This window comes from Chlamydotis macqueenii, chromosome 1, assembly GCF_036417535.1.
Source record: "Chlamydotis macqueenii isolate bChlMac1 chromosome 1, bChlMac1.mat, whole genome shotgun sequence".
NCBI classification, from domain to species: Eukaryota; Metazoa; Chordata; class Aves; order Otidiformes; family Otididae; genus Chlamydotis; species Chlamydotis macqueenii.
In genome coordinates, this window is record NC_141556.1 from 85,181,987 (window position 1) to 85,208,120 (window position 26,134).

The 26,134-nt window shown below is 44.7% G+C and overlaps 1 protein-coding gene across 4 annotated transcripts in view; it reads left to right on the plus strand.

Annotated features, from left to right (window-relative positions):
• Window positions 1-14,334: 14,334 nt before the first annotated feature.
• Window positions 14,335-26,134, plus strand: part of CRACR2A (calcium release activated channel regulator 2A) — a 78,832-nt gene continuing 67,032 nt past the window's right edge. For all 4 annotated transcript variants that reach the window (XR_015260152.1, XM_086759184.1, XM_086759197.1 and 1 more), the window contains exons 1-2: window positions 14,335-14,462; window positions 24,356-24,594. Coding sequence is in view for 3 of the 4 variants with exons in the window: in XM_086759184.1 (XP_086615310.1) it covers window positions 24,427-24,594 (168 nt within the window). In the remaining variant the exon portion in view is untranslated. The remainder of the gene's footprint in view (window positions 14,463-24,355; window positions 24,595-26,134) is intronic.

Genomic DNA, 26,134 nt, shown 5'->3' on the forward strand with positions numbered 1-26,134 from the left:
TGTTTTTAAGACTGGTTTATGGTTCAGCAAACTGCAGAATATTGAGTAAAATTAAAATTGTATCATGGCACAGACTGAGAGAGGAGAACTCTATCAGTTGAGAGCTGGGCAATCACCAGTACAGCTGGTTCCCCATTCTTGCAGTGAAACTTTCCAAAATGGTGTTTCTCTTTTAAAATAAAAATTAATGCTAATACTTTTCAGTTTGAGAAATATGAAGAGTGTGGCTGTTAGATGTGATAGGAAAAAAAATCAACATGAAGAACTGGCTTGAATGTTCCCCTGGGAAGGTTGTGGTTTTTAGTATTTCAGAAATGGGTTTGCTTAGCCCTGAGGGAAAGGGATTGGAAGAACATGATAGATGTGCATGCACAAAGACTGTACTTTCAGTATTAAGGGGGAAGAAATAGGTCACTGTAGATTAGATAGCTAATTCTGTTTCCTTTAAAGCCACAAGAGGTAGAAAGTGCTGAGCTGCAATCAGGAAGAATGGATACTGTCTCCTGAGGGACAGGGCAAATAAGCTATGTAGATCTTAAATCTTTTGCTTTGTAATCTCTTGATTTACACAAATACACCTATTAATTCATGCGTTATTACTGAGCTGATGTTGCCTTATTGGAAAAAGTGCCAGTTTATGCAACAGCTCTAATTAATCATGTGCCAATGCTGAGCTACCCATTTTGGCTGCCAAGGCACACTGTTGACTCATTTTCAACTTGCTATCAAACCCAAACCCAAAAAACCCAAACTAAAACCAAATGTTTTCTTAAACAAGAAGAACATTTCTAATGCACTTACATGGAAGGAAATACTTTTCTTGTTAGTTTTTTTTTTTGTGTATTATACATTGTGCCCAGAAATGGTCCATCCCAGCATCCTGAAAGTCAAGCAAAAGTGGCAAGATGGCTGCATGGATGAACAAGGAGCTCCTGACTGAACTCAGACATCAAAAGGAAGCATACAAGAGGTAACAGCACAGAGAGGTGACCTGGGAGGAATACAGCAATGTTGTCTTGAGCATGCAAACACAAAGTTAGGAAAGCCAAAACTAACTTGGAGTTGAATGTGGTGAGGGATTTGAAGGGCAACAAAATGGGCTTCTATAGGTATATAACTAACAAAACAAAACAAAACCCTCCAAAACAAAATGAAAACAATTAGGGAAGCGATAGGCCTGTTGCTGAATGGGACAGGGGATCTGGTGACAAAGGACAGGGAAAAGGCTGAGATACTCAGTGCCTCAATGATAAGATTTGCCATCAGGATTCCCAGGGCCCTGAGACAAGTGGTGAAGTCGGTCACAGTGAAGACTTTTCCTCAGTATCAGGGATCAGGTGGCTGGTGTAGGATCCTGTGGTGGGGTGCTATGATGGACAGTTATCAGCTCTGCAGGAGGTTTAGGCAGGGCAGGTGAAGTGGAGGGGTGGTGCTGTATGTAAGGGAGGGGTTGGATTGTATGGTGCTAGCAGCTGGCGATGACACAGTTGAGAGCCTCTGGGTAAGGGAACCAAGGGAAGCCAGTAGATGTGGTGGTTTTGGATTTCAGCAAAGCTTTTGATACTGTCTCTTATAGTATCCTTCTGGATAAACTGTCTAGCACACAGTCCATAATATGTTGGGTAAGCAACTGAATGACAGGTCGGGCTCAAAGGGTTGTAGCAAATGGAGTTACATCAGACTGGTGACCAGTCACCAGTGGGGTTCCTCAGGGTTCAATTTGTAGGGGCCAGCTTTCTTTAATGTTTTTATAAATGATGTGGATGCAGGAATGGAATGTACATTAAGTAAGTTTGCCAATGATACTAAACTAGGAGTAGCTGTGGACTCCCTCAAGGGTATAGAGGCCTTACAGAGAGATCTGGACAGCCTTGAGAGCTAGGCAATCACCAGGCATATGAAATTTAACAAGAGCAAGAGCTGAATTCTCCACTTGGGACAGGGTAATCCTGGTTATAGATACAAACTGGGGGATGAGAGACTGGAGGGCAGTCCCGTGGAAAAAGGTCTGGGGGTTTGAGTTGATGGCAAGTTGAAAATGAGTCAACAGTGTGCCTTGGCAGCCAAAAGGGCCAACTGTCTCCTGGGGTACATCAAGCACAGTATAGCTAGCTGGTTCAGGGAGGTGATTGTCCCACTCTACACTGCAGTGGTGTGGCCCCACCTCTAGGACTGTGTGCAGTTTTAGGTGCTTTAATATAAGAAGGACATCAAACTACTAGAGTGTGTCCAGAGGATGGTGACCAAGATGTGCAAGGGTGACCAAGCTGTGCGAGTGGCCAGGGATCAGGTGAGCCAGGCTAAAGCCCTGACAGAATTGAAGCTGGCCAGGGATGTCAAAAACAACAAGAAAGGCTTCTATAGGTATGTAGGGGACAAAAGGAGGTCCAGGAAGAATGTAGGCCCGCTCCAGAAGGAAACAGATAACCTAGTCACCCGGGACAGGGAGAAGGCTGAGGTGCTCAATGACTTTTCTGCCTCAGTCTTCACCGATCAGGGCTCTTGTCGCGCCACCCAGGCTGTGGAAGGCACAAGCAGGACTGGGAGGATGAAGAACTGTCCACTGTACTGGAAGAGCAGGTTTGGGAACATCTAAGGAACCTGAAGGTGCACAAGTCCATGGGACCTGATGAGATGCATTCACTGGTCCTGAGGAAACTGGTGGATGAAGTTGCAAAGCCACTGGCCATTGTATTTGAGAAGTTGTAGCAGTGTGGTGAGGCCTCCGATGACTGGAAAAGGGGAAACATAACCCCAATTTTTAAAAAGGGAAACGAGGACCCAGGCAACTATAGGCTCATCAGCCTCACCTCTGTGCCTGGCAAGGTCATGGAGCAGATCCTCCTGGAAACCATGCTAAGGAGCATGGAGAGCAAGGAGATGGTTGGTGACAGCCAACTTCAGGAAGGGCAGATCGGGCCTGAACAATCTGGTGGCCTTCTATGACAGGGTGACAGCATTGTTGGACAAGGGATGAGCAACGGACGTCATTTGCCTGGACTTGTGCAAAGCGTTTGACACTATCCCGCACGACATCCTTCTCTCTAAACTAGAGAGACATGGGTTGGATGGACGGACCACTCGGTGGATAATGAATTGGCTGGATGGCTGCAGTCAGAGAGTGGTGGTCAACAGCTCAATGTCCAAGTGGAGACCAGTGATGAGTGGCGTACCTCAGGGGTCCGTGTTGGGCCTGGCCCTGTTCAATATCTTTGTCGGCGACATGGACAGTGGGATAGAGTGCACCCTCAGTAAGTTCACCGATGACACCAAGCTGTGTGGTGCTGTCGACACTCTGGAGGGGAGGGATGCCATCCAGAGGGACCTTGACAGGCTGGAGAGGTGGGCCCATGTAAACCTCATGAAGTTCAACCAGGCCAAGTGCAAGGTCCTGCACCTGGGTCATGGCAATTCCATGCACAAATACCGGCTGGGTGGAGAATGGATTGAGAGCAGCCCTGAGGAGAAGGACCTGGGGGTGGTGGTGGATGAGAAGTTTAACATGAGCAGGCAATGTGCCCTTGCAGCTCAGAAGGCCAACCGCATCCTGGGCTGCATCAAGAGGAGTGTGGCCAGCAGGTCGAGGGAGGTGATTCTGCCCCTCTACTCTGCTCTGGTGAGACCCCACCTGGAGTACTGTGTGCAGTTCTGGAGCCCCCAACACAAGAAGGACATGGACCAGTTGGAGAAGGTCCAGAGGAGGGCCATGAAGATGATCAGAAGGCTGGAGCAACTTTCCTATGAGGACAGGCTGAGAGAGTTGGGGCTGTTCAGGCTGGAGAAGAGAAGGCTCTGGGGAGACGTTCTAGCAGCCTTCCAGTACCTCAAGGGGGCCTACAAGAAAGATGGGGAGAGGCTGTTTAGTAGGGCCTATTGTGACAGCACTAGGGGTAATGGTTTTAAAACAGAGGGAGGTACATTTAGATTGGACATTAGAAAATTTTTTTTTACATTGAGGGTTGTAGAGCACTGGAACAGGTTTCCCAGAGAGGTGGTGGGTGCCCCATCCCTGGAAACATTCAAGGCCAGGCTGGATGAGGCTCTGAGCAACCTGATCTAGTGGAAGATATCCCTGTTCCTTGCGGGGTGGGGGGGGTGGGGTGGACTAGTTGACCTTTGAGGGTCCCTTCCAACCCTAACCATTCTATGATTCTATGATTCGAAGATGATGAAAAGCCTCGAAAGCAAGACTTACAAGGAGTGGCTGAGGTCACTTGGTTTGTACAGCTTGGAGAAGAGATGGCTGAGGGGGGATTTCATTGCAGTCTACAACTTCCTCAAGGTGGGCAGCGGAGCGCGGGAGGTGTTGATCTCCTCTCTGATGACCAGTGGTAGGACATGAGGAAATGGAATGAAGCTGCATGAGGGGACGTTCAGATTGGACGTCAGGAAAAGGTTCTTCACTGAGAGGGTGGTCGCTCACTGCCACAGGCTCCCCAGAGAAGTAGTTATGGCACCAAGCCTGTCAGAGTTCAAGGAGCATCTGGATAACACTGTTAGTCATATGGTTTAGTTTTAGGCAGTCCTGTGAGTAGCAGGGAGTCAGACTTAATGATCCTTTTGAGTCCCTTCCAACTCGAGATATTCTATGATTCCAAGACTATAGAACCTCAGTCGCCGAGGCAACAGCTTCGGAGTCGGCACGATTCGCAGCGGCGCAGCGCAGCGCAGCACAGCGCAGCCAGGGGATTCCTGAAGCAGGGAAGCTCAGGCGAGGGAGGAGCGAGGCGCCAGGAGCCCGCAGCTCGCGCGAGAGCGGCTGACGAGACGTGGGCGGAGCCGGGGGCACCGGCGGTCCAGCCCCTAGAATCATAGAATCATAGAATCACATGGTTGGATGGGACCTATAAGATCATCTAGTCCAACCGTCTTCCCACTACCATTGCTGCCACAGCTACTAAACCATATCCTGTAGCTTCTCATCAAGCCGCCTCTTGAACACTGCCAGGGACGGAGACTCCACCACCTCCCTGGGCAGGCCGTTCCAGTGCCTTACCACTCTTTGAGAGAAAAAGTTTTTCCTCAAGTCCAATCTAAACCTCCTCTGGTACAACTTGTGGCCATTTCCTCGGGTCCTGCTTGTTGCCTGGAAGAAGAGGCCAAACCCCTGTTCATCACAACCTGCCTTCAGGAAGCTATAGAGTGCAATGAGGTCTCCCCTGAGCCTCCTCTTCTTCAGACTAAACAATCCCAACTCTCTCAGCCGCTCCTCATAAGACTTGTGCTCCAGACCCCTCACCAGCTTTGTTGCCCTTCTCTGGACACGTTCCAGGGCTTCAATGTCTTGTAGTGAGGGGCCCAAAACTGAACACAATACTCGAGGTGCGGCCTCACCAGTGCCGAATACAGGGGGATGATTACCTCCCTGCTCCTGCTGGCCACACTATTTCTAATGCAGGCCAGGATGCCGTTGGCCCTCTTGGCCACCTGGGCACACTGTCGGCTCATGTTCAGCTGAGCATCAACCAACACCCCCAGGTCCCTTTCCTCTACACAGTCCTCCAGCCACTCAGCTCCGAGCCTATAGCGCTGCTTGGGGTTATTGTGGCCAAAGTGCAGGACCCGACACTTGGCCTTGTTGAACCTCATGCCATTCAGCTCAGCCCAGTGATCCAGCCTATCCAGATCCCTCTGAAGGGCCTCCCTACCCTCAGGCAGATCAACACCGCCACCCAACTTGGTGTCATCTGCAAACTTACTGAGGGTACACTCAATCCCCTCGTCTAGGTCATCAATAAAGATATTGAACAAGATGGGCCCAATTACCGACCCCAGGGGGACACCACTTGTAACAGGCTGCCAGCTGGACTTGACTCCATTAACCACCACCCGCTGGGCACGGCCCCCTAGCCAATTCTTCATCCAAAGAAGGGTATACCTACCCAGTCCACAGGCAGCCAGTTTCCCTAGGAGAATACTGTGAGAGACCATGTCAAAGGCCTTGCTGAAGTCCAGGTAGACCACATCAACAGCCTTTCCTTCATCCACCAGTCTGGTCACCCAGTCGTAAAAAGGAAATGAGGTTGGTCAAGCACGACCTGCCTTTCATGAACCCGTGCTGGCTGGGCCTGATCCCCTGGATGCCACTCATATGCCGAGTGATCTCACCCAAGATGATTTGCTCCATAACTTTCCCAGGTACTGAGGTCAGGCTGACAGGCCTGTAGTTCCCCGGATCCTCCTTACGGCCCTTCTTGTAGATGGGAGTCACATCGGCAAGCCTCCAGTCCTCCGGGACCTCCCCAGATAACCAGGACCGCTGGTAGATGGCCGAGAGCGGCTCGGCAATCACCCCCGCCAACTCCCTTAGCACCCTAGGATGGAGCCCGTCCGGTCCCAGGGGGGAGGCACGGGAGCCGTGCGAGGTAGCACGCCCGGCTCATGTAATAGCTACCGCTACCAAGAAAAAGAGATGAGTGGTAGTAGTGGGTGACTCCCTCCTGACAGCTACAGAGCTGCCATCTGCCATCCCCATGTGCTCTCTCAGGAGGTATGCTGTCTCCCGGGGGCTCGTATCAGGGATGTCACCGAGAGACTACCTAGCCTCATACGGCCCACAGACTATTATCCACTACTGGTGTTTCATGTGGGGGCCAGGAACACAGCCAGCAGCATCCTGAGAAACATCAAAAGGGATTTCAGGGCTCCAGGTTCAACAGTCAAAGACTCTGGGGCGCAGGTGGTATTCTCGTCAATCCTCCCGGTCGAAGGGCAGGGACCTGAAAGGGCCAGACGTATCTGGCAGGTTAACTCTTGGCTCAGGGAGTGGTGCTACAGCCAGGGCTTTGGGTATCTCGACCACGGGGCGTGCTTTGAGAAGCCCGGGCTGCTAGGGGCGGATGGCGTGCACCTAACCGAGAAGGGGAAGAACGTGTTTGGACAAAGACTTGCCAGGCTCGTCCGGAGGGCTTTAAACTAGTGTTGCTGGGGGAGGAGGAGCACAGTTCAGCCCACTGCTGTCAGCATGGCGCCAGTGCCAGCACCGAGGGTCCAGAAGCTGAGGAAGGATCTCAGGTAAGTGCAAATGAACCTAAACTGCGGTCCAATAGCACCCCTGTTGCTCCAGCCAGCAAGTCGGCTTTGTCGGGGGCCCAGCTGGAGTGTCTCTATACCAATGCACGCAGCATGGGGAATAAACAGGAAGAGCTGGAGATGCGTGCACACGAGCAGGGCTACGACCTCATTGGCATCAGAGAGACGTGGTGGGATGACACATACGACTGGAGCGTCAACATGGAGGGGTATAGGCTTTTTAGAAAGGACAGGAAGGGGAGACAAGGAGGGCGTGTCGCTCTCTACGTCAGCAACCGGCTGGAGTGTGTGGAGCTCCGCCTGGGCATGGAGGAGGAGCTGACAGAGAGCTTATGGGTCAAGATTAGAGGATGGGGACGGACAGGGGACGTTACGGTGGGGGTCTGTTACAGGCCGCCTGGCCAGGAAGACAGAGCAGACGAAGCGCTCTATAGGCAGATAGGAGCAGCCTCACGGTCACAGGCCCTGGTCCTCACGGGGGACTTCAACCACCCTGACATCTGTTGGAGAGACAACACGGCAGGGCACAGGCAGTCCAGGAGGTTCCTGGAATGCGTGGATGACAACTTCCTCCTGCAGGCGATAGAGGAGCTGACAAGGAGGGGTGCCATGCTCGACCTTGTGCTCACCAGCAGGGAGGGACTGGTGGGGGATGTGAAACTAAAGGACAGCCTTGGCTGCAGCAACCATGACACGGTGGAGTTCAAGATCCGCAGGGCAGTGAGGAAACTACATGGCAAGCTCTCTGCCCTAGACTTCAGGAGGGTGGACTTTTGCCATTGGAGGCGGCCCTGGAGGGAAGAGGGGCCCAGGAAAGTTGGTCCATATTCAAGGAGCACCTCCTCCAAGGTCAGCAGAGGTGCATCCCGATGAAGAACAAGTCGGGCAAAAAGGCCAGGAGGCCTGCGTGGATGAGCAAGGAGCTCCTGGACCAACTGAAAGTAAAAAAGGAGGCCTATAGAGGGTGGAAACAGAGACAGGTAGCCTGGGAGGTCTACAAAGAGGCTGCGTGAGTGGCCAGGGATTAGGTAAGGAAGGCCAAAGCCCTGGCAGAACTGAATCTGGCCAGGGATATAAAATGCAACAAGAACAGCTTTTATAGGTACGTAGGGGACAAAAGAAAGTCCAGGGAAAATGTAGGCCCACTCTGGAAGGGAACTGGTGTCCTGGTTACCCAGGACATGGAGAAGGCTGAGGTACTCAATGATTTTTTTGCCTCAGTCTTCACTGACAAGAGTTCTTGTCCCACCACTCAAGCTGTACAAGGTGCAAGCAGGGACTGTGAGGATGAAGAACTGCCCACTGTACTTGAAGAGCAGGTTCGGGATCATCTGAGGAACTTAAAGGTACACAAGTACATGGGACCTGACGAGATTCATCCGTGGGTCCTGAGGGAACTGGCGGATGAAGTTGCCAAGCCACTGGCTATTGTATTTGAGAAGTCATGGCAGTCTGGTGAGGTCCCCGATGACTGGAAGAGAGGGAACATAACCCCAATTTGTAAAAAGGGAATAAGGAGTACCCGGGTAACTACAGGCCGGTCAGCCTCACCTCTGTGCCTGGCAAGGTCATGGAGCAGATTCTCCTGGAAACCATGCTAAGGCACATGGAGAGCAAGCAGGTGGTTGGTGACATCAACATGGCTTCACCAAGGGCAGATCGTGCTTGACCAATTTGGTGGCCTTCTATGACGGGGTTACGGCATCGGTGGACAAGGGATGAGCAACAGACATCATCTACCTGGACCTGTGCAAAGCTTTTAACAGTGTCCTGCACGACATCCTTCTCTCTAAACTAGAGAAACATGGGTTTGATGGACGGGCCACTCGGTGGATACGGAGTTGACTGGATGGCCGCACTCAGAGAGTGGTGGTTAACGGCTCAATGTCCAAGTGGAGAGCAGTCATGAGTGGCGTCCCTCAGGGGTCCGTCTTGGGCCCGGCCCTGTTCTACATCTTTGTCGGTGACATGGGCAGTGGGATAGAGTGCACCCTCAGCAAGTTCGCCAATGACACCAAGCTGTGTGGTGCCGTCGACACGCTGGAAGGGAGGGATGCCATCCAGAGGGACCTTGACAGGCTGGAGAGGTGGGCCCGTGCCAACCTCATGAAGTTCAACCAGGCCAAGTGCAAGGTCCTGCACCTGGGTCATGGCAGTCCCAAGCACACATACAGGCTGGGCGGAGAATGGATTGAGAGCAGCCCTGAGGAGAAGGACTTGGGAGTGCTGGTGGACGAGAAGCTTAACATGAGCAGGCAATGCGCCCTTGCGGCCCAGAAGGCCAACCGCATCCTGGGTTGCATCAAGAGGAGTGTGGCCAGCAGGTCGAGGAAGGTGATTCTCCCCCTCTACTCTGCCCTGGTGAGACCTCACCTGGAGTACTGTGTGCAGTTCTGGAGCCCCCAACACAAGAAGGACATGGACCAGTTGGAGAAGGCCCAGAGGCGGGCCACAAAGATGATAAAAGGACTGGAGCACCTCTCTTATGAGGACAGGCTGAGAGAGTTGGGGCTGTTCAGCCTGGAGAAGAGAAGGCTCCGGGGAGACCTTCTAGCAGCCTTCCAGTACCTCAAGGGGGCCTGTAAGAAAGATGGGGAGAGGCTGTTTAGTAGGGCCTGTTGCAATAGGACAAGGAGTAATGGTTTTAATATAGTGGGGAGTAGATTTAGATTGGATGTTAGGAAAAAAATTTTTACAATGCAAGTTATAGAACACTGGAACAGTTTGCCCAGAAAGGTGGTGGAAGCCCCATCCCTGGAAATGTTCAAGGCCAGGCTGGATGAGGCTCTGAGCAACCTGATCTAGTTGGGGATGTCCCTGCTCCTTGCAGGGGGATTGGACTAGATGACCTTTGAAGGTCCCTTCCAACCCTAACCATTCTATTATTCTATGATTCTAACCTGATGTGATGCATCCCTGAGAAGTGAGGGAATTGCCAGTGTCATTGCAAGGTGACTCACAATCAGGAGTGTTTCTGGCAGGCTAGAGGAAGGTGACCCTTTCCCTCTACTTGGCATTTAGACCATATCTGGAGTGTTGTGTGCAGTTCTGGGCTTCCCAATATGAGACATGGATGTACAAGCACGAACCCGGCAAACAACCACTAAAATGATTAAGGTATTGAAACACCTGAGGAGACACTGAGAGAGCTGGGACTGTTTAGCCTCCAGAAGAGAAGGCTCGGGGAGTAATTTTGTCAATGTATATCAATACTTGGTTGGGGGGAGTAAAGAGAACAAAGCTAGACTCTCCTCAGTATGGCAAAGTGAAAGGACAAGAGCACACAAATTGAAATACAGGAAATTCCACCTAAATATAAGAAAAAAAAATGTTTCTACTGTATGCATGGTCAAACACTAGAACAGGTTGCCTACAGAGACTGTGGAGTCTCCATCTTTGGAGATTTTCAAAATCCAATTGGACGAGGCCCTGGGCAACCTGCTCTAGCTGACTCTGCTAGGGGAAGGGCAAAGGGTTGTAATAGATGACAGCCAGTTTAATTCCATGATTAAAGCTTAATTTTTAGAAAAGTCTTATATATTTTTTTTTGCAGTGTAGTATGATCAAGCTTATACTGCTGTAGGTGACATAAGCATGGTCAAACATGTATTTCCTTTACTCTGGCAAGTGAGATGACTGTATAGCCAATGAAGCTAGAAGACTTCCAGTTTCCTAGCTGTCAGTTGATACAATTTCCATTTTATAGCCAATCTGTAGATTTCTTGCACTGTGTTTATGACTCCAGTTTCTGTAACTTTTCCTCTGATCCCCGAGCATAAAAAAGGAAAACATAATTTTGAATGTTACTGTGAAGTTCCCTCAGGGTGATGCAATTTCATAGGCAATTAAAAGCTGCATTCATGTGGAAAGCCAAAACAGGCCTGTTACTAAGAGCCTACATGTAGAAGAAAATGATCCCTTGCATCCCAACAGTATGATCGCTCTCCAGACCAAAATAAACACACATCATCATAAATAAATTATGAAATACAGCCAGTTTTATTTAAAGGTTGGGGGTTTTATTTTTATATTGCAGCTGGCATTTCCAGACTTAAGAGCTGCAAGCTGTCTTCTGCCTGCCTAACAGAACCACCTGTTTCTGTTAGTAGTTCTGGTGTTAGAGACTGTCATCCTGTTTCTAAATCATTTTACATTAAACATAGCAGTCAGAAGGATCCTAGCTCTGGACAATATGTTTTGCACCCCAGTGTTTTTCAGAATCTCTTGGTTTTAGACCTTGAAAAATCAAGTGAGTTTTTACCTAGACTTCACAGAGGACAATTTTGGACCCATATACAAGGGTAGCATTCTTTAAAGTATTCAGTTTACCACTGTAATTTAAACCTGTACTAAGAAGTAGATTCATGCATATGCACCTTTATTCTTGGGCTCTTTCTTCTCTCTGCAGTTAGCGTTATAATCTCTGACATCACAGTGTATGAGTTTACTGCTTTTCACTCCACTTACTCCAGGAGGGAGATAAGGAAATGCATTTAATTCTGGCTTTTCATGAAGAACAAACTTGTGGCTGCTGAACCTGTCAGGGTCTTTTTCTGCCCTCATCACCTAGGGAACCGAGCACATACGAAGATATATGATGAGAAACTGCTGAAAGAAATTACAGCTGTACTTGAGTGCAATTTAAAAAGCATAATTTTATTCTGAAACAGATTTCTTCAAGGTGTTGGGAAGCTGAATTTCCATGGTATTATATAGGAATCTGATGTTCCAGTCCCACCAAATTTCAACGTGATAAATTTACCCTTTAGCTATATGCAAAGTAGTCTCTTCCTTGTGTGGGTCTTCTGGGGTTTGATGATTACAGCGAGTGGTTGATAGTCCTCTGAAAGACATAAGTAGTTCCTCCTTATTGTTGCTACTCCTCCAGTCTGCAAATACTTTGATCCAAGTCCAATATTCTTCCCAATTTTGCTAAAAATAAAAGAAAAAAAGATTCATTTTAAAGCAGAGGACATAAAATGGATAGGTCTTATGGTGCAGATTTCACCTGTCAGGTGACACTCACTTAGTCAGGTCACTCAGTGAGTTGGAAATAATAAATACTCAGTTTCTTCTTTTGACTAATGTGATCAAATCCAGCAGCTCCCACGACTACTATTCACAAGAACTAGAAGTGAAGCTTGCTTTGTTTGCGAGACCTAGACAAGACAGTTCAATTCATACTGCAGATTTGACCCAAATTTTCAAACAATACTAGGATGAATAATTTAAATTGTGAATTACAATAGTTACTGCTAAGCCTTATCTTCTAGTTGACATGTATCTACATAGGTACTGTGATATAGTAGTGGTCCTATACTTTTAAGCATTGTATGTCTTGCTTCTCAATCCACTGTTTGTTCTTCCTAATGAAGAACTGGAATCCATAACTTTTTGCTATGAGAGAGAAGGAAAAGAGAGAGCAAGAGCCCATTTCTAGCTGACTCTGTAAGGCTCTACTCCAATGTATTCACAGATATATGTAAAGATGTCATTAGCTGACTAGACAAGACCTGGACAACCTCAGTGACCTTTTATTACTCCTTAGTAGGCTCCAAAACTTTCTTACAGAAATTGGAAAGTCTGAACTGCATCATAGCAAACGATAAGGAAGAATATGGAGTAATTTGTTGCAACAAGATGCCTAAGCAGTCTCTGGTTTTAAGTTTATTCTCTGGGGACTTAATACATTAATGTTATTAATGTAAGTCTGCAGATGCTACTCCAGCAAGCTTTTTTCCCCCATGCATGTGACAAATTCTCTTTGCTGTTCTAGAATTTTCCTTAGTCCTAGCTAACTTTGAATTCAGGATGTTTCTTGGAAATATTTCTGTGTTGTTTCTCACCCCATCTTCCTTGATTTTAGTATGGAATGCTGTGGAACCCTTCAGAATAATTTTCAACATGGTAAGAAGTTAACTTTCTATATGCTGTCTTCAGTTTCTCCGCAAGATTCTGAATTGTGTCTAGTACCTTGTGGCTGACAGTGTGCCTTCATTTCTCTGAAAGAATGTTGTAAGAAACATTGTCCACACCTTTAAAAGAAACGTAATTCCATCCTTCACCCTGCTATTTTACTAACACAGCAAAAAGTTAAATGGTAAAGTTAGCTTGAGTCAAGTCAGCATGTGCAGAGTATTATAGCTATTCAAGATGCTGATGATTTCACTATAACTACCTGTGTGCCTATTTTAGCCCACAGTACCTATAAGGCAGCTGCCATGGTAAGCAAGTTTCAAATATTTATTACTGAGCACACAGGTAACTGTCAAGTAGCACTTTAATGTACTCTAAATACACATTCAAGCTTGCCTTGTGGAAACTTGTACAAGCCTATAGTCAAAGAATTGTAATAATTACTCAAGTAAAATTTCCTGTTGTAGAAGCCATCTTAATTAAACTTGGTTACATAATCGCAACTCGGCGTTTAACAACTGTTTTAAACTATTACTTGTAGTGGTTTGTAAGTAGATATATCAGTAGATATATATACCTGTGTTCTGTGAACTACCTGCAGGTCCTCCTTACATTCCTGTTTATAGATGCAAGATTTGCTACTTACCAGCGCTCTGGTACTACAGCTGACTTTAAGGAGATAAGCTTGAAGGGTCACAGGCTGTTCAGGAAAGATGGTGGGGGAAGGCAAGTAGCAGGGCTTGTACGCTGTGAAAAGGAGTGCCTTAGGTGTATGGAGCTTTACCTTGAGACAGCTAATGAACCCATGGAGAGTGGACCAGAGAGCAGACCAGCGCAGTTGATGTCATAGCAGGTGACATAGTCAGACCACCTGACTAAGAAAAGGCAGATGAAGCCTTTTTCAGGCACCACACCCCAAGAGCTCTTCTGCAGTTGGGAGATCTCACAGTGATGAGAACTATGTTGAGGTTTTTTCTGTCCTTGGGGGACTACTCAGGGAATCTGATCCCAGATGCTGATCTTTACACGTTTTTTGAAATACACTGTGAGCTAAAGTGTCAAATGAATGTGAAATCAATTCCTGTCTCCCGTTGCCATCTTCTGTACACGTATAACTAGACTTGGGACAGTTTGAGATCGCAAGGCGTGGAAGATCCTCGTTGGTCCGTTTTGATCGGTCGCCACCCTTAGATCTTGCCGAGGGCGAGTCGGTCTTGCCAAAGGTGAGCTGCGACCGGGACCCCGCCCCTCGGCGACAGCCCGAGCTCCGACTGCACGGCCCCGCCGGGAGGGAGGGAGGAGGCTGGGCTGGCCGGGCCGGGCCGGGCTCCCCGTCCCGCCCCCGGGGCGCAGCCCGCCTCGCCCGATTATGCCACCCGTGCTCGAAACAAAAGTTTAGAAAGTTGTTTCAACATTCCTGCGGCCTCACTTTCACCCTGGGGCGCGGGCAGGTGGAGGGAGCCGCGCCGCACTGCGTGCAGGGCTCCCCGGGCGCCCGCAGGCAGCGGCGGGAGGTGAGTGGGGGGCCGAAAGGGTCGAGGGGAGGAAAGAGAAGAGGACTGTGCACCTTCACCTAGGGAAGCAGCCGGCGGAAAGGCACCCGCGGCCGCTGCTTTGTGCTTCTCTGCAGAGCCTCGATGTCTCAACAGTGCCCCGGTCTTCCGCTGCGCTCCGCCTGTTGCAAGCTTTGCTTCCTGCCAGGGGCTGCCTGCAGCCCAGCACCGCCTTTGCCTGTTCTGCGTGGCCGCGCAAGGGCTCAGGGCAGCCGGCAAGGGAGAGCGGTTACCACAACCTCTCCGGCTCCCTCCCCAGGGGGCTGCGCCGGCAGGGGTCGGTGCCTGCCGGAAGAAAGTGGGGAAGTGGGTGGGGGTCAGGTGGCCCTGCTGGCAGCGGCGCGGCGGCGGTCGGGGTGGCTCGTGTCGGGCCGTGGGCAAGGTCGTAGGCTGCACTGGCAGCCCCGGGCCGTCTCGTTAGCCCTCAGCTAGCGTGAGGCTGGAAGGCGGCGGGGTTAGAGCCACAGGGGCTGCCGAACGGGCTGCTCCTGCCTCCAGGAGGTGTGGTGGCACGTCCTACCGCAGAGAGTATTTCATCAAGGTGGTGCCTGAAAAGTTCTGTTGACGGATTGTGTTTGCACTTCTGCATTCCCCAGCTTCATGCTGAGGCCGATAGACAGCGTCACAGAGAAATCACTTTATGCCTAGGTTACTCCAGGAGCTACCCGGTCAGTTTGCAGTGTGAGCTTCCCTGTAGAGATGAGTGATAAATTGGGTTTGTGTCTGGTGACCGCGTGCAGGCTGGGACCAGGCCCACCAAGTACTGAGTGAAGATGATAGCAGTGCTGCTACTGATGGTTGTAAAAATGATTCTTGGTTTCCCCTATGATAGTTTTGTGTCAGTCTTACACTGGTGTGGTACCCAATAGTGTTTTCTGTCTTTCTTGATACTGAATGCTTATGATGACTGTAAATGACAGTCAGTTTTTTTTCTTTTGGCTAATGTGATTAAATCCAGCAGCTTCCACGACTACTATTCACAAGAAGGAAAAGCGAAGCTTTCTTTGCTTGAGAGACCTAGGCCAGACAGTTATAAAAGAAACTTACCACTACCAGGAAAATAGATTTCTTAATATATACCCATAGAACAGATTATGACTGCATGTAATGAAACTTGGGTAGTGTCACAGTTGGGAGAATGGTGAAATTCCTCTGGAACACTTTGAACATACTTTCCTGTTCTCTCAGTTGCAACTTCGTGGTTTTCAACAGTAGTTTCCAGGTCAATTTCACTTTTCTTTTTAGATGGTATATATTAATTATTCTGATGGAATGGTAAAAGTTTATTGGTTATCTGTGGGATGTCCTAAGAACTCATATATCTGATCTCCAAATTTATCATTAGGGACTTCAGTATTGTACGACTCAAAAGGTAACAGTTACACCCAAAAGAGTGAAAATTAAATGTCAATCTTCTCCATACTAAATTCTCATCTTTCTTGACATTAAGGAAAAAAATAAAAAGTCAGTGTTTCAAGTACAAAGGGCAGATGAATTTCTGTGAATAGATTATGTAGCAAACAAGATTTAAGGCAAAAATAGTTCACAGTCTCCTGGTCTGCCAGCTCTTGGAGACTTAAGTTCACTGCAGCCAAAACTAAGGAGGTATATTTGGTTCTGTGTCCCACCTGTCCCCCTTTTTCCTCCTGTCTTGTAGTGGAATATTAAAGAAAGCAGCAGAAGTTAATGCACTGAAGAGCATTACTCTGCAAGCTTTTATTGTGGTTTCTTCAGCACACAGGATGCATGTGCTGCTTCTAACAGCTCTCTTTCTTTTCCTCCTCCTGCTTCTGTTCGCTAACAAATGATATGATTTTGCATATGGGTAAACAGCCATATGGAGGGGTAAAGAATATAGTGGTCTGCCCAGATTCCCTCTCCATCATTTACTAATTTGCATAAGTATATATGGGTTGGGGCAGTCCCAAGCACAAATACAGGCTGGGTGGAGAATGGATTGATAGCAGCCCTGAGGAGAATGACTTGGGGATGTTAGTGGATGAGAAGCTCAACATGAGCCAGCAATACGCACTTGCAGTCCAGAAAGCCAACTGCATCCTGGGCTGCATCAAGAGGAGCATGGCCAGCAGGTTGAGGGAGGTGATTCTCCTCCTCTACTCTGCCCTGGTGAGACCACACCTGGAGTACTGTGTCCAGTTCTGGAGGCCCCAACTAAGAAGAAGGACATGGACCTGTTGGAGCGAGTCCAGAGAAGGGCCATGAAGATGATCAGAGGGCTGGAGCACCTCTCCTATGAAGACAGGCTGAGAGAGTTGGGGCTGTTCAGCCTGGAGAAGAGAAGGCTCCAGGGAGACCTTATTGCAACCTTTCAATATTTAAAGGGGGCCTACAAGAAAAGTGGAGAGGGACTTTTGACAAGGATGGGTTGTGATTGGACAAGGGGTAATAGTTTTGATATAGAAGGAGGTAGATTAATACTAGATAGAAGGAAAAATTGTTTTACAGTGAGGGTAGTGAAACACTGGAACAGGTTGCCCAGAGAGATGGTGGACACCTCATCCCTGGCAACATTCAAGGCCAGGTTGGATGGGGCTCTGAGCAACCTGATCTAGTGGAAGATGTCCTTGCTCCTTGCAGGGATGTTGGACTAGGTGACCTTTGAAGGTCCCCTCCAACCCAAACTATTCTAGAATTCCATGATTCTATATGAATGTACAGTTCTACATATAAGGAGTGATTAATACATTTTTAGGATTTTAGTTCTTATGTTAGAAATGCAAGCTTAATTATTTTAAGTTAAACCTGATATAAAGACATATTTGATTCCACTGCCCTTGACTTAAGTGTGCAGAAGCGCCAGGATGCCTGTGTCAAGAAACTGACTGAAACTAATTTGAAGACTCTGGAGCTCTCTCCAGATAAAGATCTAACCAAGTCAGGCCTAGAGTTTTCAGTCTAAATCTGATTTATTTTTTATCCTAAGAGAAAACAACAAAAAAAGGATGATAAATATTTACTTGCATTTCTAGACACCAATGCCCTTTTTCTGGGGTAGTTCTTCCCCACATTTAGTAAGTTCATTCACCACAGGATCAGATAAGCAAGGTATAGAGTTAGTTACTGGGAATCTTGTTCAATCTGCCTCAAAAGTCACTATCAGATTTATTGTGTGTCATGTCTCAATCTAATTTGACTTCCTTCTCATGCTCTGCTTCTGCTGGCCTTCTAAAACGTGTGTTTGTTCTTCTATGTCCCAGACTACCCCTTGCTCTGATACTTTATTTTTGCCAGACAGAAATGATGAAGTAGCCATACCTGTTGCATGGTGGCAAGTCATCACATTGCTGAGCTGTGGTTGGGATATGTGCCACTTTGACAAGCCTGTGACCTCCAGAGAGCCACAGCAGAAGATATTCTCCCTATCTGGAGTCCCGTTTTCCTCACATGACTGATCCCTTAGTTTCACAGAGGGGGTGTCAAGAAAGGTGAAGGGTCTTGCTGGGGAACTTCCATTCGTTAGAGAGCAGTATAAGTGGATGCAGGGATCCTGCACAATTGCAAAAATAACTTTTTGATTAATTGACTCACAGCAAGTGTGGAAGTTGTATTTCCACTTGAAAGCAGTGGTGAATTAAAATCGGATTAAGAATCTGTAATAATGCATTTTTAATTGTTTTTTGTAGAACTAAGCAGGATGAGGTACACCAAGCCTACTAGTCAAATATAGATAAGTGGATTTGTTTGTATCTGTTTCCCAGACCTTGGAAGTGAGCCATGCAGAAGAGATAGCATGAACGTTATCTTGTACTGCATATACTAAAATATGACACTTCTTGTATTATATTTTACCATTACTTCTTGCAATGGAAAAACAGTAGACTAGCGAATTAAATATTTTTGTGCCTCACTTACATGGTCTTGTCCCATACAAACTGTACCACTGACTCAGGTGAAGGTGGTTCCCAAGAACAAGTTTATATTTTTAGAAATTCTGAAAATTTTGCAAACAATAATTCTTGCAAATCCAACTGCAAACCAAATGCCAAATAACTAAGGAGACACTTGGAACATTCCTCTCAGGTCTTCTAGTGCAATCTACATTAGCTTGGGTCCACTGAGGTCAGCGACAGAGTAGACTGAAATTTTCCACTAACATTTTTTCCATTAAAAATGGATTTTTATTTGAAGAGAATATATAATTTGCATCTCAAAAGCCTTTAATTTAGGTTAAAGATATAACACTTCTTGACAAACTAGAAATAGAGAGTATGCTTTAGATTTCAAGCAAAATTTTTGTTAGTTTTCAGGCAGATAGAAGGTTTTGATTCTTTTTTTTTCAGAAGTTATATTTTTAGCAAGGACTTTTGGAGGAGGCAGACTATTTCAAAATTTTTTTTTTTTGTGAGAATGATGTACTTTAAAGATGTTCTTGTCAACCAGATTTCACCAGCTGAAAGTAGCTCCATTTAGCAGTGAGTCATTAGGAAACCCTGAAAGATTAGACAATTAAAAGGAACATATACTGTTCTACTTAAACTGTTCCAAGCTTTTACTTCAGAGCGGTGTGTGTCTGTTTCCAATGCAAATAATTTGTTAACAAATGGAACAGCTCATGTGAATTGCTAATACCTCCTGCCAGAACATTGTGCAAAAGGTTACACCATTTACTAATGTAATGCTGTTATTAGTATAGTTATTTGCATTAAAGTTCAGTGCTTGGAACAATGCAACACAAGAAATCATGCAGTTAAGTGGACTCAGTTAAATTTTGACTTCACTGTGCTTGGAATGTGTTGCATATGTTGTAAGGTGCTCCTTCTTAACAATGGGTTGTACTTCTCTGAAGTAATATTTTCTGGTTTGGAGAGAAGTCAAAATAATGGTAAAAAAGTTCTGTATAGTTCTGTAGTAGTTCTAATACAAGTTCTATAATTGCTAATGTCACTACTGTTTACATGTAAACGTTTATAAAAACTAATGCAGCTGCGACAAATGTTAGCCAGAGTTGTTGCCCGAAATACATAACTGGCCAAATTGCATTTGTATGCAGTAAAGATTTATTGGTAAGTTAGAGAGAGAGAGACAGAATTTGTGGGGAAAACACATACTCAGATACACATGCACACTTACACCACCATCCTGCTCGTTTGTTAGGTAGGTCAACAGTTTCTTGAAGACTCACGGTTCTTGCAGCCAGCAGGCAGACAAGGAACAAGACAGAATGAGAACAGGCCTTCTTTGATATGGTGTCCTTGAATAAGGCAGGAAGAGCAAGTGGAAGGAGAGAAGGAGAGGGTGGCTCCTTGAAGCATGCAGAGACTACAGGCAGGGTGCTGTCACAGCTCTGATGATCCTGTGATTATTCTGCAACCGTGATTTCCATGGTGATCGTTGTCCCTAAATTCAGTGTCCTTTTACAATAAGCTTGCATTTCCAGACAGTTCTTAGCTTTTAATTTCCTAAATACATTAAAAAGGAAGCATTCAAAGCAATGAAGCAAGAGGAAAAGATGCATTCCCACTAAAATCCTAATTGCTTAGGGTAGCTTTACTTCTCAGGGAGCCTAGCAGCACTAAACTGGTCTATTTAACTTCACCTTGCCTTTGGATCCCTGAGAAGTGCTAATATTTAGGCAATAAAAATTAGAGAAGATAGTGCTGGAAGGAAAGTGAGAGGTTCTGTAATTGTTGTTGCCTGCACATTAGTTGTTTTTCCATATTGAAGGAGCAGGATGGGGAATAAATTAATCTGCCTACTTCCTTCTGTTACCTCTCTTACCGTTAGACATGTGAATTTTAATACATGGATAGTTTTGTTTACTGCTTCCGTAGAGGCCAGTAAGAAGCCAGGCAGGTGACTTTCTTCTTCATCTATGTGAGAAGCTAGCCTTTGGGAGAGGCAAATTTTCTTACAAACCCAGTGAAAACTAGTTGCTTGGATGGAGATGTTAAAAATAAATAACGTTAATGAGGACATAATCACTAGTCAGAGAGCTGGGATTCTGCATCATTGCACACAGAAGTGATATAGTTTGGCTTTTTTTTCCAACATTTGGGACTGTGGATTCGTTGTGGACAAATGCCAAGTGGGGAGTGAGTGGTCTCTCTCCAAAGTCTTCAGTAGCTTCTTTTGGAATTGTTAATGCTATCACTTTAAGCAACTTGCCTGTTTTACTCCTATTTGCCAGCTATATTGTGTAGATTGTGCTTCTGATATATGACCTGGATTTTCTTGTTTCTTTAGTTTTAGGTATGTATTTTTCCTTAACCAATCGTCTTCTGAAAATGAGGAATTTAATTTGTGTGATTATGATGTATTTATAACCCACAACATCTTTTCCCAGGTCTTTCCCCTCCTTGATTTCTGCTCACCTGTCTTACCTTGAAATAAATTGGAAGTAGTTTTATGGAAATCTAAAAACTTGTAGTATAAAGGAAGCTTTCATCTTGTATTATGCAGAATATCAAAGTAGGTGATCCTAATGGTTCCCTTAATCTTTAAAAGCTACAGTCAGAGCTGGTTGGAGAGTTTCTATTAAGTTTTTCCTTTTTTTAGGCCAGTGAATGCAGGATTCCTTTGTTTTCTGCCTTTTCTGCTACCCTGAAGTTATCTTCATGGCATATTTCTTTCAGACTATCCTATTGTGGTTCCTCATAGGAACTCCAAACTGCCTCAGATCTCTCTCTCCCCACAGTTAAACTCCCCACACCCAGTCCATGATGCATTGTCTCCTAAGAAAGATGAAGAATCATAAGAGATTTTGTGCATCATGAGAAAAGTTACCTAGCCAACGAATTCAGGCTGTGTGGATGAAAAGAGGCTTTTATGATACATTTCAGTGCCTTTCTGAAGCAAAAGCACAAGACTTGCATGTTTTTACTTGAAAAGTCAAAATTGGAGGAATGAAATTTTTAATCTTGCTCAATCTAGGTGTTCATATGTTTAGGTCAGGGTTTATAATGCTTTCATGAGAGCTTAAAAGGGTGATTGTCTTTGTCATAGTAGAGGAAAAAAAAATACAAGGTTTTTTGAGTGCACATCTTTGTATCTCTATTAGTTGTTTTAAGTGTGGGACTTGAATTTTTACCTTGAACTGTCATAAAATATTTTAAAAGTGGCTAAAAGTAACATTGAGATCCACTGATCTATTCTGCTTTCTCAAGGAATGACCACCTATGCCATTATTTGCAGATTTGTGTTTGATCTGTTCTTCCATGATGACAGTTGCACTACCTTTACAGTCAGTGGTTCAGTGCTCTACTTTCTTTATCATTGGATGGTTTTGCATGTCTAGCTTGTCTGCCACTTACAGCACCAGAGTGTTACTTCTTGTCTGTTGCATTATGTGTATAGGGAGTATTTTGCTCCAATCGTGTATCTAGAAAACTTCTATGTACTTGGGAACGGTTATTGTGCTCTCTGTGTTCTTTGCAGTCCCATTCCTCTGTCATTCTCTATAGATCCTGCTTTTTTTGGTTCTTGATTTTTCTTTGATGTGTTTTTTAAGTGTTTCCTTGATGGACCACTTGGCCTTAATTGAGCTAAATAAACTATAAATTTTCAGATTAAATTGAAAGGGTTCTACAACAGAATTCACTGTCTAACTGGATGAACACTTGTCTTAGGGCAGGGCACAGCAATAGGGAACAGAATGACTTCTTTCAGCAGGCTTGTGCCAACTTAAAATGATTGTGGTGGTACATTTTAGCACCTTTAGAAGATTTTCAGCGTAATGCTAAAAGACAACTGACACTAAGTTAGTTCTGAAGAGGTCCCTGTTCACGTGTCAGGCATACCACAGAACAGCTGCAGGTTATTTTAACAGTGATAGTTTGATTGTAGGAAAATATATTTCTTGTAGCAAAGGTATGCAATCTGATTTTTATTTTCCAGTGTTTGTAAAACGTGTTATCTCTCATAAGAGTTTTTTTTTTTTTTATAAATCCATAGACACCTCAGTATTAAGTAAGCTTTTTACGTTTTTCTGATGATGATTTGTGTTTTGAAGTGTGCTGCAGAATCGTTGTACCTATAGACATGCTAAAAAATATTTTACTGAAACTTAGAGACATGGATGCAGGTAAAACAGATCTGTAAGTTTTTAACTATCACAATTAGTGAGAATGGGGTTGTCACAAGTAATGACTTATGAAATCTGTGGATCAGCAGTGCTCTGCTCCTCTAGAGTTCGGTGATTTACAGTACACCTGACTGGAAAATCATGATGAAAATTTCATTTGAAGTACTGACAGTGACCTGCCTTTTGCAGACCAGTCCAAAAATACCTCATGATCAATCATCTGTAAAAACCTCATAAAGCCCACATTCTTGTTTAGAATTATGTAGACCTATGCTTGTTTGCTTCAAGTCAGGATACGACCTATTTTACATAGTGAGGTGTGCTTGTAGCTAAAAGAATGGAAATTAAAAGTCTTAACAGAATAGAATAATCTTTTGAATTTATAAGCTGTTTGATTTCTAAAGGAGGTGGATGAGTGAATGGAACTACCTATGTTATTTAAAACTGTCCCTGGAATAATTACATTGCTAATCCAGTAACACGGGGCAAATTGGAGTTTTAATCTTTCATGTTATTACCAGCATTTTCAAAGTATCAGGACACTCTAGGAATTAAGATTAACTGTACCAGTTTTGGAATCTACCATGAAGATTAAGAATTTTAGTGTGTGCTATAATTTAATTTTTGCCTGTATTTAAGACGCTGTGTAGCAAGTTTTTATGATGTGCATGAAAGGTGTGGCAACTTGTAAGAAGGTGAGGCTCCTGCGATGCACATAATTTCATTTTGTCATATGAGAGTATTTAGAAAGCATGGTGACATTTTCTGAATCGTATCTGTACTGTTTGCTAAATGTAAACAACTTTATCAAACTGTATATAGTGCCCTTTTGCTCCACCTTTTTAAACCTGTTTTCGTATTTCTATTCTTTCACATGCAATTGACTATTACTTGCAGTTTTTCGTTTTTATTTTTCTTAAGGAAGCATAACACACTGTGCAGAAACCACAGGGACTAGCAGCACTTACTGTCATGATTAGCTTGGCCTGTTCCTGCAGTTGTGGCCTTTTGAGAAATTGTTGAGATATGAAAAAGAAAAAAATATATTACATGCAGTACACTTGGAGTCTGGGTCACTTCTTGTCAGGACCACCTTTAGGCTGCACTTGTCCCACTGATTTCTGGTATTCTTAAACCTATTTTTAAGTTAGTGTCACTACAAAGTTGAAACTGATGGCCTGTATTGAAGTAAGTGAAGGTTAGGCGTGTAAAAGCAGTAGGAAAGGAGAATCTCATCCAGACTATTATACCACTGTAGTCTGAATGTGGCTTGCAGTGGCATTTCCATCTGATCCTCTTGTGGGTGGCTATTTCGAGTCAGAGCAAATATAGCTCTGACTCTATATAGCCACTATCTAGCTTATATACCGTTTTTGAGACTGTCTAATATTGGAGATGTCAGGGATTAAGAAACAGGGCAGTTATGGAGTGATCTTTTCCTTCATGTATCTTCCTGGCTACTGATGGTTGGTAAGACTTTGTGACCAACAGTTGTTCAGGCAACTGTAGTAGCCAAATGCCCCTTGCTATGTCTCACCTATATTTCCTGTGACAGCGTTTCCTAGCATGATAATGATAGTTAATAATTCCTTTTCAGAACTAGTTTTGTCTTCTCCTTCCCTCAGACTCCCCCCTCCTCATTCGTCATCCCATTTGTAGCGTCTTTAGTGCAGCCCATCAAGACTAGACATTTTCAAAAAGCTTTTTCTTCTTCTAAGCTTTAGTGCCTAATTAAAGAGATGGTTGCTAAGAGACTGTGGAAAGTAACATTATGAGGTTCTGATTTGCTCTTTTCCTTACATTCCATGCACAGATTTCAGATCAGAATTTGTGAGTATATGGGACAGCAGCACCCCCAAATATTCCTGTGCTGAGATTGTGACAATGGACAGAATACAAGGAGACTGTGGCAGACCTGTGACACCAGGAGATGCAGAGAGGAGCAGGACTGGAGAACAAGACCCAGGACTAACTGTGTTGGGAAAAGCACGTGAATTCTTTCAGATTTGTGATCTGGAAGGCAAAGGCTTTATCACTCGTCAAGACATGAAGGTAAAACAAAAATGTGAAATGCACAATGAGAGAAGTTCCTAATGGCCTTAATGAGTTGAGACTGATTAATTTCAAGTTAAAAATTGGAACACTCTCCTGAAAACTTTAAAGAGATATGTAGGATTTAAAATAATCTTTTTGAAGTCTTACATAATGCTTGCATTTATTTCCACAGACAAAGCAACAAAAAAAGTGGAAAATCAAAGTAAGTGTAGTTTAAAAAAATACCCCACGGCTTTAATTCCAATCTCACTGAGAGAGCTGAAACTCCAATAAATCCGTTACTTTGCCATTTGCCACAACATTGAATGTGGTCAGTCCACCAATTTTATCCTATTTTTTTTTTTCAGCACAATCGTGTAAATAAAGTCTTTCACTTTTGTTTCACCTGTCAGACAATGGTGAACTCACACTGGATCATATATATATGTAGGAATTATAGAGGAACAGTGTTTTAGCATTATTTAGTGTTCACAATAGTCTTACTAAATTGTTTTTAAATTGTTTGAGGGGCCAAAATCAGATTTGCTGAAAAAGTTGATGAAAAAAAGCAACTATATAACAAAGTCTTTTGAAAATGGGATTGGATGCATGTTGCAGAAATGATAAGATGATTTGAACCAGTATGTGGCAGAAAGCAAGAATGTACTCATGCTTGACATGTAAAGCATAATTTCTTTGAGTTAATCCATTTCCACTTAATTACTTATGGACAAAATAGAAATGGGGAGTGGCAGCAAAATAAATTCAGCGCAAACTACTACCAATGGAAGCATCCGATGTAAAATTTAGAAACCTTCCGTATTCTCAAAAACAAAGGTGTGTCTGCCTATAGGAAAATGCAAGTGGAACAGTTTTAGCTACCTATTTAGGAAAGCAAAAGCCTTTTAGTAAATTGCTCAGATTACTAGCTCTCAAGAGCTTTCTGTGCAGTTATGTGTTGCTGAGTTTTGTGATGACCTGTGCTAATTCTGCAAAGCTGAAAAAAGATAGAGGTGCAGATGCTTGTTGTGCTGTAGGCTTTACCAGTATACATGATCTCATTGAAGTAACTGAATGCAAAAAAACCCAAATACTTTGTAGTATTTTTGGTAAATCCAGGCCTATAGAGAATTTAATGGATTATAATTTTATTGTCTTTCCAAAAACTGCATGGCATGTATTTTCACCTTGTGGAAGACCCATATGTATGTGTATGTGGATATGTGTATGTATGTGTATGTATGTGTATATAAAAAGTTTTAATATCTGTTTTTGCAAGGAACATGTGAACATTTTGATTCTAGGTTTTTTGCTTAGAGTGATGCTAAATTTGTACTTCAGGTTCTAAAACAGATGTTGCAAAAGATGCAGTAGGAAAGGAATTGTCTGGATGGCTGCACTCAAAGAGTAGTGGTCAATGACTCAATGTCCAAGTGGAGATCGATGATGAGTGGTGTTCCTCAGGGGCTGGTATTGGGACTGGCCCTTTTTAACATCTTTGTCAGTGACATGGACAATGGGACAGAGTGCACCCTCAGTGAGTTTGCCAACAACACCA